This window comes from Physella acuta, unplaced genomic scaffold, assembly GCF_028476545.2.
Source record: "Physella acuta isolate Inbredline_101_S28 unplaced genomic scaffold, ASM2847654v3 ptg000695l, whole genome shotgun sequence".
Taxonomy (NCBI): Eukaryota; Metazoa; Mollusca; class Gastropoda; family Physidae; genus Physella; species Physella acuta.
The window spans coordinates 110702-128377 of record NW_026732214.1 but is presented as its reverse complement, the minus strand read 5'-3'; the positions used below and the strand labels follow the sequence as shown (position 1 = coordinate 128377).

Genomic DNA, 17676 nt, shown 5'->3' with positions numbered 1-17676 from the left:
TACTACTTGAATCTACCAGATAAAACCTACAGCATGAACCTACCAGATAAAACCTACAACATGAACCTACCAGATAAAACCTACAGCATGAACCTACCAGATAAAACCTACAACTTGAACCTACCAGATAAAACCTACAGCATGAACCTACAAGATAAAACCTACAGCATGAACCTACCAGATAAAACCTACAGCATGAACCTACCAGATAAAACCTACAACATGAACCTACTAGATAAAACCTACAGCATGAACCTACCAGATAAAACGTACTACATGAACCTACCAGATTAAACCTACTACATGAACCTACCAGATAAAACCTACAACATGAACCTACCAGATAAAACCTACAACATGAACCTACCAGATAAAACCTACTTGAACCTACCAGATAAAACCTACTACATGAACCTACCAGATTAAACCTACTACATGAACCTACCAGATAAAACCTACAACATAAACCTACAAGATAAAACCTACAACATGAACCTACCAGATAAAACCTACTTGAACCTACCAGATAAAACCTACTACATGAACCTACCAGATTAAACCTACTACATGAACCTACCAGATAAAACCTACAACATGAACCTACCAGATAAAACCTACAACATGAACCTACCAGATAAAACCTACTTGAACCTACCATTGACACTTGGAAGCTCCCTGTCCTTATACAGCTCAGACAAAAATAGACTGTTGATGAGCGTTGATTTACCCAGACCTGACTCTCCTGAAATACATCAAGTTATAGGGTAGTGGTCAAGTTATTAGGGTATTGGTCAAGGTAGGGTATTGGTCACGTTACTAGGGTATTGGTCACGTTACTAGGGTATTGGTCACGTTAGGGTATTGGTCACGTTAGGGTATTGGTCACGTTAGGGTATTGGTCACGTTAGGGTATTGGTCACGTTAGGGTATTGGTCACGTTAGGGTATTGGTCACGTTGGGGTATTGGTCAAGTTAGGGTATTGGTCAAGTTAGGGTATTGGTCAAGTTAGGGTAGTGGTCAAGTTAGGGTATTGATCAAGTCAAGTTAGGGTATTGGTCAAGTTACAAGGGTAGTGGTCACGTTAGGGTATTGGTCATGTTAGGGTATTGGTCAAGTTAGGGTATTGGTCAAGTTACAAGGGTAGTGGTCACGTTAGGGTATTGGTCAAGTTAGTGTATTGGTCAAGTTAGGGTATTGATCAAGTTAGGGTATTGGTCAATTTACTAGGGTATTGGTCAAGTTAGGGTATTGGTCAAGTTAGGGTATTGCTCAAGATAGGGTATTGGTCAAGTTACTAGGGTATTGGTCAAGTTAGGGAATTGGTCACGTTACTAGGGTATTGCTCAAGTTAGGGTATTGGTCAAGTTACTAGGGTATTGGTCAAGTTAGGGTATTGGTCACGTTACTAGGGTATTGGTCAAGTTAGGGTATTGGTCAAGTTAGGGTATTGGTCAAGTTAGGGTATTGGTCAAGTTAGGGTATTGGTCAAGTTATTATGGTATTGGTCAAGTTATTAGGGTATTGGTCAAGTTACTAGTGTATTGGTTAAGTTATTAGGGTATTGGTCATGTTATTAGGGTATTGGTCAAGTTACTAGGGTATTGGTCAAGTTAGGGTATTGGTTAAGTTATTAGGGTATTGGTCATGTTATTAGGGTATTGGTCAAGTTACTAGGGTATTGGTCAAGTTAGGGTATTGGTCAAGTTAGGTTATTGGTCAAGTTAGTGTATTGGTCAAGTTAGGGTATTGATCAAGTTAGGGTATTGGTCAAGTTACTAGTGTATTGGTCAAGTTACTAGGGTATTGGTCAAGTTAGGGTATTGGTCAAGTTAGGGTATTGGTCAAGTTACTAGTGTATTGGTCAAGTTACTAGTGTATTGGTCAAGTTAGGGTATTGGCGTCTGTAATTTAAATTTCAACTGGGAGGGGGGGGGGGGGCAACTGTTGAATGAAAAAAGTCAGTTTTTGCTAGGAAAAAGGTCACAAAAATCTTTTAAGAAATCTTTTGATTTAATTGTTGAGAATCGTAAAATTTTGGGTGTTTATTGTTGTGGGTTGTGTTATTATTATTTTTTTTGCAGCATATTTATAAATTTTATAAGTATTACGGTTTATAATTTATAATAGTAATAAGTAAAATTAATATAAGATAATTTATACAGCAACCTCAACTTTCTTTTTTACGTATTTAGTTATTAAATACGCGGTAGAAGAATTATTTGCACATGTTTTTTGCCGTAGGCCACTCCTTGGTCGGCTTCTCCTCAGTCGGCCTTGTCCGTTCATATTGTGTGTTGTTGATGTTTTGCGTCAAAGCAAGCCTTTGTACCGTGTCAGCTTTCTGTTTTGATCCTAGGCTTTGTTGTTTAATGAGCGTGAAAATGTGATCGGTAAAGATAGCTCAACTATTGTTGCAATTAGTTGAAGGCTAAAAGTCACATTAACTACGTCGCTACGCCATTTTACGCTAATTTAAAGTTAGTATTTAAAAACACGACTAAAAACCGAAAAGGTTGGAACATTCTATTAAATTCCATTAAATATTATATGTATAAAGGAATTAAAACCTACATACTTCATACTAAATAAGTTTACGCTTGTTATACATATTACATTACGTATACAACCTACATTTAATTAATCTAGGTTGATTTGCGCTTTTTAAATATTAAATACCTAATAATATTAACAAATTCCATGCAAATACACATTTGTTGCTTTTTCCTGTGACTTTTTTCCTGTGACATTTTTCCTGTAAGATTTTTACTTTTTTCTGTTGTTTTTTTTTCCTGTAACGTTTTACTTTTATTTTCCTTGTGACTTTCTTCCCTGTGAAAATTTTTCCTACAACCAACTGTAGAAGGGTTTTTTTTTTTTGAAAAAGTGGAGAATCCGAGTTCAGGAAATGAACGGAAATCACCACTTAATCAAACTGCCTCGTGATTTTTAAAAAATCAGGTCACGTGATCACCGTGTTAGTGAGGGTATGACGTCAGCCAGCACATGCCACCTACCTACAACCATAAGCGTGAAGTCGAACCCTTCCCTGTGGACCTACCTACAACCATGAGCGTGAAGTCGAATCCTTTCCTGTACCACCTACCCACAACCATGAGCGTGATGTCGAACCCTTTCCTGTACCACCTACCTACAACCATGAGCGTGATGTCGAACCCTTTCCTGTACCACCTACCTACAACCATGAGCGTGATGTCGAACCCTTTCCTGTACCACCTACCTACAACCATGAGCGTGATGTCGAACCCTTTCCTGTACCACCTACCTACAACCATGAGTGTGAAGTCGAACCCTTTCCTCACCGCCTTCCTGTGGACTTGCTCCGGTAGGGTGGCGAACCCGATGTACTCGTCTTCATCCTGGGGAACATAGGGGAACATAAGGGAACTGTTAGATACAGGGGTTTTATTGGGGAACATAGGGAAACTATTTTTAGATACAGGGGTTTTATTTGGGAAAATATTCACAGACATACAAGCATTCACATACACACTTGCACTCAAACACACATCACACACACACACACATGTAGTCACACACACAACAGAGAACTAGTTTCACAAGATTTGATTTTTTTACACACGCCATCGTTGATGACCTATTTTTAACCAGGTCAAATTATGCCAACTGTCATCGTTGGTGTCCTGTTAATTTAAAACTAGGCCACAAAAACTAATCCCATTAAACAAGACGAAAGCCCCCCCCCCCCCCCCTTACAAAAACCTGTTTGAACGAGGGGTACCCCAAATCACGTGACACAGTTCACCATGGCAACAAAGTGCTGGTGTTGCCATCTCTAATCTTCGACGAGAGAAGATGGTAATTTTCTCATCTCCCACCCTGAAGAGTTGTCTCATGTAAGGGAGCTAATATTGAATTAGGAGACCTCTGTGCAAACAGACACGACTTTACGGCGGACTTGCATCGTGACGAAATGCGGCGCGCAGGAATAATAAGTAGTGCGAGTTTTGTTGACTCTTCTGTGTAGGGGAGGAAAAAAACTTGTGTAAAGAGAAGAAGATGGATGGACAGTGGTAAAAATATTTAAACAAACTAAATCTCAAGGGCTTTAGGAGAATCTTAGTTGAGATATGAAATTATGGGATGTAGACAGAGATTGGTGATGGAAAAATGAAGAACTCAGACATGCTCCCCCCCCCCCCCCCACACACACAGACACACACACTTGGGCGAATGGAAAGTCATTTTTGTGGACATCACCATGTCAAGCGGTTATTAGATTCATAGTCCAGTTACCTGGCGCTCACCTAAGCTAGTCTAGACAGGACAACACCAGCTAGTTCCTAGACTAGACAACACCCGCTTGACTTCAGGCTAGAAAATTGGTGACGTTGGGTGATGTCTAGAACTGAAGGTTTCCACTTATGTCGGGGGTAGGGGATTCTCTGGTAATATGGTCAATCGAAACAAGATGGCACGTCGGTTTGTGGAAATATTGTTGGGACAAGGAATTCTAGTTTAGTTCAACTTGTGGGGGGGGGGGGGGGGGTTCAAATCTTTCCCGTGGCCCGCACGGCTGAAGGTTAAGACAACTTTTTTTTAACTGTTGAAATAGCCGGTCCGGCAAGTGTCAACACAGACAAACTAGCGAACACAAAAACTGACAGACAAACTAGCGAACACAAAAACTGACAGACAAACTAGCGAACACAAAAACTGACAGACAAACTAGCGAACACAAAAACTGACAGACAAACTAGCGAACACAAAAACTGACAGACAAACTAGCAAACACAAAAACTGACAGACAAACTAGCGAACACAAAAACTGACTGACAAACTAGCGAACACAAAAACTGACCGACAAACTAGCGAACACAAAAACTGACAAACTAGCGAACACAAAAACTGACAGACAAACTAGCGAACACAAAAACAGACAAACTAGCGAACACAAAAACAGACAAACTAGCGAACACAAAAACTGACAGACAAACTAGCGAACACAAAAACAGACAAACTAGCGAACACAAAAACTGACAGACAAACTAGCGAACACAAAAACAGACAAACTAGCGAACACAAAAACTGACAGACAAACTAGCGAACACAAAAACAGACAAACTAGCGAACACAAAAACTGACAAACTAGCGAACAGAAAAACTGACAGACAAACTAGCGAACACAAAAACTGACAAACTAGCGAACACAAAAACTGACAGACAAACTAGCGAACAGAAAAACTGACAGACAAACTAGCGAACACAAAAACAGACGAGCTCAATAGATGTAAACACACGAGACAAAACCTCTGGCTGAGCGCCAACACGTTTGTGGAGATTAGTTTCCAAATCTGACATAGTGTCGTCATCAGAAGGTCATAGGTTGCCGTGGTCGACTTTAATAAAACTACATTCGGGGGGGGGGGGGGGGGGGGGGGGGGGGGGTAAATGACAACAGTACATGAAAGGCATCGGTTGGCATGTGAACGGTGTGAGTTCGAATCCTTGAGAGTCTTTGAATATCAATGAGAAATCGGTCAAAATCCAATTCCAAGAGTCATTTTTCGATTGTCAATGTACGTGAAGTGTGTTGTATTCATGTGTGAACTACGTTAACAAATTTTAAACTCACGTGCTCAAAGTTATGACGCATCCACCAACACCCATGTAAAGTACACACTTGAGGTGTGCTGTGTCATAATACACACCACAGGGCGTGTCACACACACACACACCACACAGAGACCACACACCCACCAACTAAAGTATGTGTATGTCACCCAATTTGACTTAACTCGAGTTTTGACACAACCCATTATTTCTCTCTCTAGCCCCCACCCTCCCCCCATTAATGAACTCTCCATACGACGTGCTAAGAATGACGTTGAAAATGTGTTTTCTAAGTACCACCCACACCGCTTAAAGCACTCACTCACGAAGTGTGACTTAGGAAACTAAAAAAGATAAGTGACACTTTGACTGGTGAGCAAAACAACTTTTTGAAATCGACATTTTTTGTTTCTTGGTGAATTAATCGTATGCCAGTCATCACTTCATTCATTGGTTAACATAATCACGTGGTATTGTTGCTATTTCTATAGAACATTGGGTTCAAGACTAATTGCTACGTGTTTTCAAGTTTGAGATGAAGAAGACAGGCGTTATTTGTTCGAAGTATGGAACTATCTAATAACACCACAAGATAATTGTGTTATGTAATGCTTCGCTGACCTCCCCGCATTCAGATAAGTGGGCTCAGAGGTTGTTTTTTTTTTTTTTTAGAAGTTAAGAAGGGTGAAAAGATTCTTTCAGTGTGCATGTGTCTGTCTCATTCTGTTCAACTCGCTTTCAGCTTTTAAAGTAACTAATCAGATGAAAGAAGGGAAGTATGGGAGTGATCGCCCCTGCCCTCCGGCACTACTATGGCGGGACTTTGCCACTCTTCTGTGGTTGTGTTGGGGCAGTAGCGTAGCGAGGGGGGGGGGGCGTGGGGGGACATATGTCCCCGGGCGCCGAGCTTAGGGGGCGCCAAAATGGGTTGGAAAAATAAGTTGAAAGGTTGAGGGGGGCGCAAATTGAAAGTTTGAGGGGGGGGGGGGTGCAAATCAAAATCTCGAGGGGGGGTGCAAATCGGAAGTTTGAGGGGGGGTGCAAATCGAAATGTCGAGGGGGGGGGTGCAAATCGAAAAGTTTGTCCCCGGGCGCCGGGAAGGGTCGCTACGCCTCTGTGTTGGGGTGAGGGTGGTGGGGGTGGGGCTAGAACAGGGCGACAGCCATAGCCTCGTGACCCCAACCAGCCATAATCCCAGCCATAGGAAGTTATAGCTAGCCATAAAAAAAAAGCCAGACCAAATGGAATATTTGGATGACGTTTACCGGAAGTCCTGAGTTCTGGAACAATCTGTTACATCACGTGATTACCTGGGGTCATGTCTGGTCTGGTGGAACCATGACCTGTGGGTGGTGGGTCAAAGGTCACCGCCTCACAAGGTCAGATCTGTTGAGTCAAATGGTCGGAGACGTGATGTTTTGGTCAGTGTTTGACGGCAGAAGTCAAACGTGTACGGCTGTTGTGTGTAGGCTACACGTGTTTGGTGAACTGTTATCACGACACGGCGCTACATGTACACATTTCGGTGACTGGACGATCAAAGCGTGAAGTCTGCATCACGTGGTCGTCTGCTGAATGTCACTGGGCCTGGTCTAATTACACGCAGGATAAAATGATTTTTCTCGCTCATTTGTAAATCAGCGCAGATTTTTGTCAGAACTTGTCAACTCACTCTGCTAGAGACGGCCGTGTAATCACAGACAAAATGTTGGGCTCACGGTATTTAGACACACAGACAAAATGTTGGGCTCACGGTGATTAGACGCACAGACAAAATGTTGGGCTCACGGTGATTAGACAAACACAAAATGTTGGGCTCACGGTGATTAGACAAACACAAAATGTTGGGCTCACGGTGATTAGACAAACACAAAATGTTGGGCTCACGGTGATTAGACAAACACAAAATGTTGGGCTCACGGTGATTAGACAAACACAAAATGTTGGGCTCACGGTGATTAGACACACACACAAAATGTTGGGCTCACGGTGATTAGATGCACACACAGGGTGACATTTCATATGGTTGGGATTATGTAATGTCGTGTGGTTGGGATTATGTGAGGTGTGGTTGGGATTAAGTGAGGTGTGGTTGGGATTATGTGAGGTGTGGTTGGGATTATGTAATGTGTGGTTGGGATTATGTGATGTGTGGTTGGGATTATGTAATGTGTTGTTGGGATTATGTAATGTGTAGTTGGGATTATGTAATGTGTGGTTGGGATTATGTAATGTGTGGTTGGGATTGTGTAATGTGTGGTTGGGATTATGTGATGTGTGTGGTTGGGATTATGTGAGGTGTGTGGTTGGGATTATGTGAGGTGTGTGGTTGGGATTATATGAGGTGTGTGGTTGGGATTATGTGATGTGTGGTTGGGATTATGTGATGTGTGGTTGGGATTATGTAATGTGTGGTTGGGATTATGTAATGTGTGGTTGGGATTATGTAATGTGTGGTTGGGATTATGTGATGTGTGGTTGGGATTATGTGATGTGTGGTTCGGATTATGTAATGTGTGGTTGGGATTATGTAATGTGTAGTTGGGATTATGTAATGTGTGGTTGGGATTATGTAATGTGTGGTTGGGATTGTGTAATGTGTGGTTGGGATTATGTGATGTGTGGTTAGGATTATGTAATGTGTGGTTGGGATTATGTGATGTGTGGTTGGGATTATGTAATGTGTGGTTGGGATTATGTAATGTGTAGTTGGGATTATGTAATGTGTGGTTGGGATTATGTGAGGTGTGGTTGGGATTATGTGATGTGTGGTTGGGATTATGTGATGTGTGGTTGGGATTATGTGAGGTGTGGTTGGGATTATGTGATGTGTGTGGTTGGGATTATGTGAGGTGTGCTTGGGATTAACTGAGTGGACGACTTAGCCAGCACTAGTTAACTGCACACTTAACCAGCTAATCTACAACCAGTACCACAACCCCTTGCGTATGCAAACCCAACCTATAGTATAAGCAGAAGCAACCCAATCCCTAATATAAGCAGAAACAACCCAATCCCTAGTATAAGCAGAAACAACCCAATCCCTAGTATAAGCAGAAGCAACCCTACCCCTAGTATAAGCAGAAGCAACCCAACCCTAGTATAAGCAGAAACAACCCAACCCCTAGTATAAGCAGAAGCAACCCAACCCCTAGTATAAGCAGAAGCAACCCAACCCCTAGTATAAGCAGAAGCAACCCAACCCCTAGTATAAGCAGAAGCAACCCAACCCCTAGTATAAGCAGAAGCAACCCAATCCCTTGTGTCACGTGATACGGTCTGCAGGAGATTACACCGCACGCAACAGAGCGTGACGTGTGCCATCTTTCAGCTCAGAAATTCAAGGGCTGGTTAAATAAGACTAGGTCGACATTCTTTAGGGTTACATATGTGTGTGTGTGTGTGTGGTGTGTGTGTGTGGTGTATGTGTGGTGTATGTGTGTGTATATATAGAGCAGCAAGTCTAGCGAGATGGCTAAAATAAAATTGTTAGGAAAATTCCAAAACCAGGTTGTCAGATTATGATAGTTGGGTCCCAAATAGACCTACGTGCAATATATAGGAAGGTCCCTAGTATTTTGTGAAGAACCGGGGCTCAGTGCGGGGTTCAGTGCGGGGTTCAGTGCGGGGTTCAGTGCGGGGTTCAGTGCGAATCAAGGCTGGTTAGATCTAGTTATGTGTTGGATGTTTGTATGATCCAACATGTGTTGGATGTGGATCGCGTGTTATGGGATAGTTAAATAGACCCCCCCCCCCCCCCCCCCTTTAATAAAGACAGACCAGGTAAAAGAATTTTTCACTAAATGTATCACCAGCAGGACAGATTAAAGAGGGGGGGGGGGGCTGACACGTCTGGTGTATGTAGGGCCCCCGACATTCAGTGGCCCTTAACAATATATATAACAGGCCTTGTGATATAAGTGGTATGGGCCCACGTATATCCCAGGTCGGTCCCACACACCAACTTGGTCCATCACTGACCAGCACAACAGCAGACAGCTGTACACCTTACACTTACACCATGTTGTATGATTACATTCCCCGCCCATGTTATATGATTACATTCCCCCCATGTTATATGATTACATTCCCCCCATGTTATATGATTACATTCCCCCCATGTTATATGATTACATTCCCCGTCCATGTAGCGGGTTCGAATCCTACCTTGTATTTGGCGGGCGTGTACACGACCCGCTTGGTCAGGCGGCGCTTGAGCCCGGGGGTGGCAGGTATGACGACCCCTGGGGTGCTGCCCAGGGGGGAGGTGGCGGGGGAGCTGCTGGAACTCTCGTGCGTGAATCCCGAGTCGTTGAGGGCGTCTGGCACCTGGCTGAGGGCGTCTGGCACCTGGCGCCTGGAGGCGCTCCTCTTGGGCTTGACGGGGCTCGGGGCGCCGTTCTCCATGACGTCACAGCAGCGGGAGACAATGACGTCACATCAACTCGAGACTGACGTCATATCAACCGGACACTAACGTAAAAAATTAAACCTAATCACTTTTTGTAGTCAGTGAGCACTTCACTTGATGTAGACACGTTAGAAATCCGATGTCAAGAAATTCTACATCCACATCCACATGAAAGTTGTCGAATTTACAAAACAGACACTAGAATAAATTATCCACCGAGTAAAGTATCCACTGAACGAATTATCCACTCAGTAAAGTATCCACTGACCGAAGTATCGACCGAGTAAAGTATCCACTGACCGAATTATCCACTAAAGCAACCACTGGCTACAGAATCCACTGACTAAAGTATCCACTGACTAAAGCATCCACTGACTAAAGCATCCACTAAGAACGCCAGCAGACGACAGCTAGACAAGTCGTGCAGGTCTCCTACCGCCTGTTGTCTCACGCGAGATGAATCGTCGGTCTCCCACAATCCTAACGCAACAATATCAACTATGAACACGTGACTTCTATAAATAAACTCACATTCCCCATGCCTTGCCACAAGTGTACTAATCAAGTGTACACATGAAGAAATTAATCTCACAGCGACAAGAGAAATCTTTTATTTTGACACCATCTGTGAGTACACGGCCAGGAGTAAGAAATTTAAAAACAGATTCAGACATTCATTTCAACAGATGGTCTTTTTTGTTTGTCATTTTAATCAACCAGACGGACACACCCAGTTGTGCGTGGATCCTGTGCTACTTATGTCCCCTGTTATGTTATGTCCCCTGAATGTTGCACCGGCGTAGCGGCCCAGCTAATCATCTCAAACCTTGCTAGCGCGTCACGGGTCAACACTCGCGGTCGACAGACGGACAAAATACTGGGGAGGGGAGGGGGGGGGGGGGTGAATTGTGTTCACATCGTCACGAATGACGTCACAGAAGCCTGGCCCACATTTTATTATTATATTTAGTTCACAATGTGTTGGCAACAAATTAGGCCACCAACTAGGCCACCAACATACGCTACAAATATATATTTTTGACAAGGCTAGTTCCCCCCCCCCCCCCACTTACCCTCACACAGCCCCCCTTCATCCATCCATACAATCTGGGCTTTGATTTACCTCCCTTATTTTCCCATCTTATCTCTCCACAATAAACAGGCTAAATATAGATTTAACACCCCGGAAGTGCCAGCACCCTCCGCCACACGGCGTCGCTTGTTTTCAGCATCCGTTTATTAGCAGAGAGAGAAATGGTTGTCTGTCTCAAGATATCCAACAATTCCATACAATAGTTGCCACACGTTATCCAACAATTCCATAAAATAGCTACCACAAGTTATCCAACAATTCCTTTAATCGGTCCTGTAGGAAAATTGTGCATCATCGTACACAAGTTATTTTTCTTTAAAGTCACTTCATCAGCCAATCTTCTTCTTCTTCTTCTTCGTTCTTAATTATTAGTGTTGAAGGTGATCGAGATTTATCTGCCAGTGGGTTTGAACTCGAGACTTTGTTCGAATTTCTCAACCATGAGCTTTTTGCCGACTCGACCACGCCTCCAACACAATTAAGCGTTACGTGTCAACTGTTTATGCGCCATTGAGGCCATTGACTCCGATTTAAGCCTGCTTTTCTTTTTGGATTTGCTTCCATAGCCTTTGTCCAACCAAGAACAATCTACAAGGCAGCAGTTGTTTAATTTTGGAGTTGTCTCTCCTAGAAGAGTGGCTGTCCCCAGCTAACGAGCCTCATCTGCCCGAGGGTTCGAACTCGAGACTTTTCGGTTTAGCAACCATGAGCTTTACCGACTCGACCACGCCAATCAATCTAAAAGTGATTTGCTTGAATACTACAATAAAAGCAAGTCTGTTTTGTTCAATGTAGCCCCACACAACACCCCCACACAAAACCCCCACACACCACCCCCACACCCCACCTCCACACACAACCCCCACACCACCCCCTACACCACCTCCACACACCACCCCCTACACCACCTCCACACACCACCTCCACACACCCACCTCCACACACCACCTCCACACGTCAAGAGATTTGAACCCTAACCTCACCACACCACCACGGAATGTTGACAACAATGTGTCGTCAGTCTGTCAACAGGTAAACACACAGGTAGACTTGACGGTAAACGGAAAAAAAGTCACAGGAAAAAAAAACACAGAAAAAAAGTCACAGTTTTTGCTAGGAAAAAAAGTCACAGAAAAAAAGTCACAGTGGAAAAAATTTTTTGGAAAAAAAGTCACAGAAATAAAGTCACAGAAAAAAAGTCACAAAAATATTTTTAGAAATATTTTTTTAATTTGTTTAGAATTGTAAAATTTTGTATGTTTCTTGTTGTGGGTTGTATTTTTTTATAGCATAAATTATTTATAGACGTTAAAAGCATTATGGTTTATAACAATTGTAAGTTAAAATACTCTAATATAATTTACACAACAATCTCAACTTTTGTTACGTATTTAGTTAAAAACGCGGTAGAAAATTTAACTATAAAAAAAATTTAGGCACATTTTGCCGTAGGCTATTCTCTGGTCGGCCTCTCCTCAGTAGGCATTGTCCGAACATATTTTGTGTTGTTGACGTCATGCGTCAATGACAGCATTTGAACCTTGTCGGCTTTCTTTTTTCATCCTAAGTGTTTTAAGTAATGAGCGTGATAAATGTGGGCAGTAAAGGTGGTTGAACTAAACATCTAAACATAACTATTGTGGCCATGAGTTGAGGGCAGCAAGTCAGACGAACTTACCATTTCACGGTAATTTAATGTTGGTATTTAAAAAAAACAGGATTAAAACCGTGGACTTTGGAGCATTCTATTAAACGCTACTAATCTTAAGTTTAAAATAATTACAATCTACATACTTCATACTAAATATTTTTAGATGAATTATAACAATTCCTATGCGTATACAGCCTACACACATTACTTTACATTTAATTAATCCTAAGTTAATTTGCACTCTCTGAATATTTAATACATAAAAGTATTAACAAGTATCATGCAAATATATATTTGTGACTTTTTTTCCTGTGACTTTTTTTCCTGTGACTTTTTTTCCTGTGACTTTTTTTCTGTGTTTTTTTTCCTGTGTTTTTTTTTCCTGTGACTTTTTTTCCTACAATCAACTTGACACACCGTGTAGGTGTACACAGTATGCAGGTGTACACATCATGCAGGTGTACACAGCATGCAAATGTACACAAGCAACGTGAGCCGAGTTAGTACAGGAATGTACACATCATTACTCGTGTGTGCCACATCAACACAATGGACCTACACACACACACACTCATAGCAAAAAATATGGCACATCCGGTAGATCTGAAATGTCACCCCGCCATTTTGTGACGCCAAATGTCATCTGGAAATAATTGTTTACGTCACAGCTACGCTAGTCTGTGGTTGTGTCTGTGTGGAGAGGTGTGGTTGTGTCTGTGTGGAGAGGTGTGGTTGTGTCTGTGTGGAGAGGTGTGGTTGTGTCTGTGTGGAGAGGTGTGGTTGTGACTGTGTGGAGAGGTGTGGTTGTGACTGTGTGGAGAGGTGTGGTTGTGTCTGTGTGGAGAGGTGTGGTTGTGTCTGTGTGGAGAGGTGTGGTTGTGTCTGTGTGGAGAGGTGTGGTTGTGTCTGTGTGGAGAGGTGTGGTTGTGTCTGTGTGGAGAGGTGTGGTTGTGTCCTTAACACTAACCTCAACACTAACCTTAACACTAACCTCGACACTAACCTCAACACTAACCTCAACACTAACCTCAACACTAACCTCAACACTAACCTCAACACTAATCTCAACATTAACCTCAACACTAACCTCAACACTAACCCTAACATACAACACACTCCGTGACACTAACATAACCTTGGACTACACTACCTGTCTGGGGAACGTACTGGAAGACCTCGTGTGTGTGTGTGTCTGTACGTGTGTGTGTGTCTATGTTTGTCAGTGTGTGTGTGTGTGTCAGTGTGTGCGTGTGTGTGTCAGTGTGTGCGTGTGTGTGTCAGTGTGTGCGTGTGTGTGTCAGTGTGTGTGTGTCAGTGTGTGCGTGTGTGTGTCAGTGTGTGCGTGTGTGTGTCAGTGTGTGCGTGTGTGTCAGTGTGTGCGTGTGTGTGTCAGTGTGTTGTTGTTATTGAACGTGACCTGAGGTTTGAGGTGAAGATCAAAGGTCAGCCTGCCCTATGGCGGTGTTTGATTGACAGTTCACGGCGCGTTCCGCTTCACTGACCTCAGTTAAAGGTTTATAGGACGGGGTTTCATTTGCATGGGCTCTTAGAGAATACACTCTTGCAATTGGAACGATATTAATTCCAATTAATATTATTTGCGTGTACTATTTAATAAGTTGAGTAAAACAAAATTAAAAAAAAAAAAAAAAAAAACTACTGATCAGTAATACGCTTTAAAAGAAAACAAAAATAAACCTTTTTTTTTCTTTTTTTTCAGTCAAAGCTTTAGTCTCTAAGTGTGTAAGCGATTTCACAGAGACCAATGCTTATAGCGACCCATACATATTAGATGACCTATTAATTACCATACTCTCTACAGGCGAGTCGTCAATTGTACTTCATATTATGACGACTGTCATAAGGACAGACAACCCATGAATTACTGTACATCGTTTTATTATCCCCAGTTGTCCCCCTTAAAACAAGTTTCTATTTTCACAACGTCAAGTAAAAAACCAGCCCAGCAGTCACTGACTCACTCTTTGATTTCACGCGCACACGTGACGCCTGCTGGATTAATTAACCAATCACTGGACAGCGGTCACCTCGGGTTATCCAATCAATGACCACCATCTGTGTAAAAAGACGGCAAGTGGACAGACGACACAAATTCCGCCAGACGAATAGCTCTCGGTGATAGATGGGCATGTGTCTTTAGGACTGGTGTGTCTTTAGGACTGGTGTGTCTTTAGGACTGGTGTGTCTTTAGGACTGGTGTGTCTTTAGGACTGGTGTGTCTTTAGGACTGGTGTGTCTTTAGGACTGGTGTGTCTTTAGGACTGGTGTGTCTTTAGCAGTGATGTGTCTTTAGGACTGGTATGTCTTTAGGACTGGTGTGTCTCTAGGACTGGTGTGTCTTTAGGACTAGTGTCCCTTTATCAGTGTTGTGTCTTTAAATGAGCGATTATTTAAGAGACAAATTCCTGCCAAACAAAACATTACATTCACTTTTTCTAAGGTTTACAGTCATCAGAATGAACCCCACCCCATTGTGACGACACTTAGACAACATTTGACACGAAATCAGCAGCTCCAAATCAGCAGCCCCCCCCCAGGATTTACCCCCTCACCCCCCCCCCCCCCCAACGTATTTAATTTATATAGAAAATATATACTTTTACCAGTGTCCCCCCCCCCCTCCCCGAAGAAAAAAAGTCTGGAAGAAACACTGCATACACACACCGACCCCCCTTATTGAACCCCACACCCACCCCTAACACCGCATAGCCGCCAGAAAAATGACCGAAACTAAAATTGACCAGAGAACTCAACAATTTGTCGCCATTATTTCTGACACTCGGCAGGAAATGAACTTGATTATTGATTTTTGAGTCACCACCACATCGCTTCTCAAGTGTTCGCGAGATCAACTTCCCAGGTCAAAGTTCAACAACTCTCCATAAGGACACCCCCCCCCCCCCCCCACACACACAACGTATTTAGCCAGTCAACAGCACTGATGAAGTCAGACACTTCACGATGTCTTGTGTTGATGTTCTAGATACTAACAAAAAAATGATTTAGAATACAAAACTTGATGTATTTTAAAAAAATTTCTGATGCTGAAACGTTCACCACAAAATTCATTGGTGTCATGCTGCGCATGCGCTAGATGAAGGCCATGTCCGGCTGTTGACTAGAGGGGTCAGTGCTTGCAAAAGACAGAACATGTTCCTGTACTTTTGTTTCTCAACTTGTTCCCATATGAGGGTCGTCAGGGGCATTAATCAAGATGTAGCTGATTATCCCTACACATTTTAATGGGTTGTCGGACTTAGTTGCGAAATAACCAAGCTAAATGTGGCGTTGAGGAGTCGATGGGAAGGGATGGGGAGAGTAATGTTTAGACAATGTACAGGGGCGTAGGGAGGGTTTTGAAATAAATAACCACACACACACACACAGACACACGCACATATATATATATATATATATATATATATATATATATATATATATATATATATATATATATATATATATATATATATATATATATATATGCCTATTTATAGGCCTACATATTTATAAATTTCAATAGTGATAATTGCGCTTTTCAGGCAGCATCACCTGTTTGAGGGCGGTGGACTCTGATTTAATAAAACAACTGGTTATTCTGTTTCTAAGGATGCCGATTTACATCTTGAAAGCACATTTACATTTGTCCACGCTATAGTTCTATTGTGAACAGGATAATTGAGTACCGTTTCCAATTTCTCAAAAAGCTAATATGAATTAATAAAGTACTATTATTCCACACTATTTATACACATATTTTGCTGTTCACTTGATGCGCAATTTTTTTTCCTACGAGATTCTATTCTATTTTTTAAAATTTAAGTAACTACAAATGGATTAAAAAGTATGTCTATATGCCGAGTTGCCATCCCCCGTAGTGTAATATAAGAACATTCGAGTAAGTATAGGGGAGATCACTCCCGCTTTATTTAGTATGTAATTAAAATGTTCACACCACAGCAGTTACCATTTGTTTTGATCTATTTCGTTTCCGTAAGGTGACTTTTTTTTTAAGCAAAATTTTCTTGTAATTTTTTAAAACCAATTTCTTAGGAAAGACGCCACTATACTTGAGACAATCGTAAGAAGACATCCCCCCCCCACCCCTTGCCCACACCACCTCCGCCCCTGCGTGTAAGGATTAGAGAATGGTGTAAGGTTTAGAAAAACAAATTCCACACGCGAACACAGCGGGACCCCCCCCCTCCTTCCCCTCCCCCACAAGACAGAGTTGTCTTTCAGTGAGGCGAGGGGGAAAGTTCTGGAATTCCCAAAGTGTCAGTCTTGTTTTGTTGTTGTTGTGAAGAAAGATGGATGGCGTGGTTTAACCAGAGGGTCGGGGGTGGGGGGGGGGGGGGGTAGGTGGGAGGGAGTACGAATAGAGTAGGTACTGTGTTGGGGTAGGTTGGAGGATGGAGTGGGGACATGTATAGAGTGGGGAGGGTTGTTTTATGGAGGGTGTGGCTGTCAAATAAGGCACCTAAGTAAACCCTAACTTTGTTTATAACCAAAGTTAACCCTAACCACTTCAGTAAACCCCGTAGACCCAGTACATGACCCACGTCACCCCCCCCCCCCCAGTACATGACCGTCGGGCTACGACCAATCAACACGGCTCCAGCTTAAGGAAATATTTACTTCCATAACCAAAACAACCACCTCCCCCACCCCTCACCTACCTCCTCCTCTACCCTAATCAACAGCTCATTCCTGGCTATTTATAGATCCAGCCTCTGTTTACAAATGTACGGGAATCACGTGACCAGCAGAGTTTTAGCAGGTCAGCCAAGACAGTCTCCACAATATGATCGACCCCCTCCCCAAAAAAGATATGATCGACCCCCCCCCCCAAATATGATCGACCCCCCCCCCCCCCCAAAATATGATCGACCCCCCCCCCCCCCCC

The 17676-nt window shown here is 42.7% G+C and overlaps 1 protein-coding gene across 2 annotated transcripts in view; it reads right to left on the bottom strand.

The window, feature by feature from the left end:
* Positions 1–17676, bottom strand: part of LOC131949421 (septin-2) — a 30925-nt gene that overhangs the window by 8687 nt on the left and 4562 nt on the right. The window contains exons 1-3 of one of the 2 annotated variants that reach the window (XM_059311320.1): positions 9762–10704; positions 3285–3378; positions 656–742 (exon numbers count right to left, since the gene is read on the bottom strand). In XM_059311320.1, coding sequence (XP_059167303.1) covers positions 656–742; positions 3285–3378; positions 9762–10001 — 421 coding nt within the window. In that variant the 5' untranslated portion in view covers positions 10002–10704. Of the gene's footprint in view, positions 1–655; positions 743–3284; positions 3379–9761; positions 10705–17676 lie in introns of those variants that run through there. The other variant, XM_059311321.1, reaches the window with a different exon arrangement.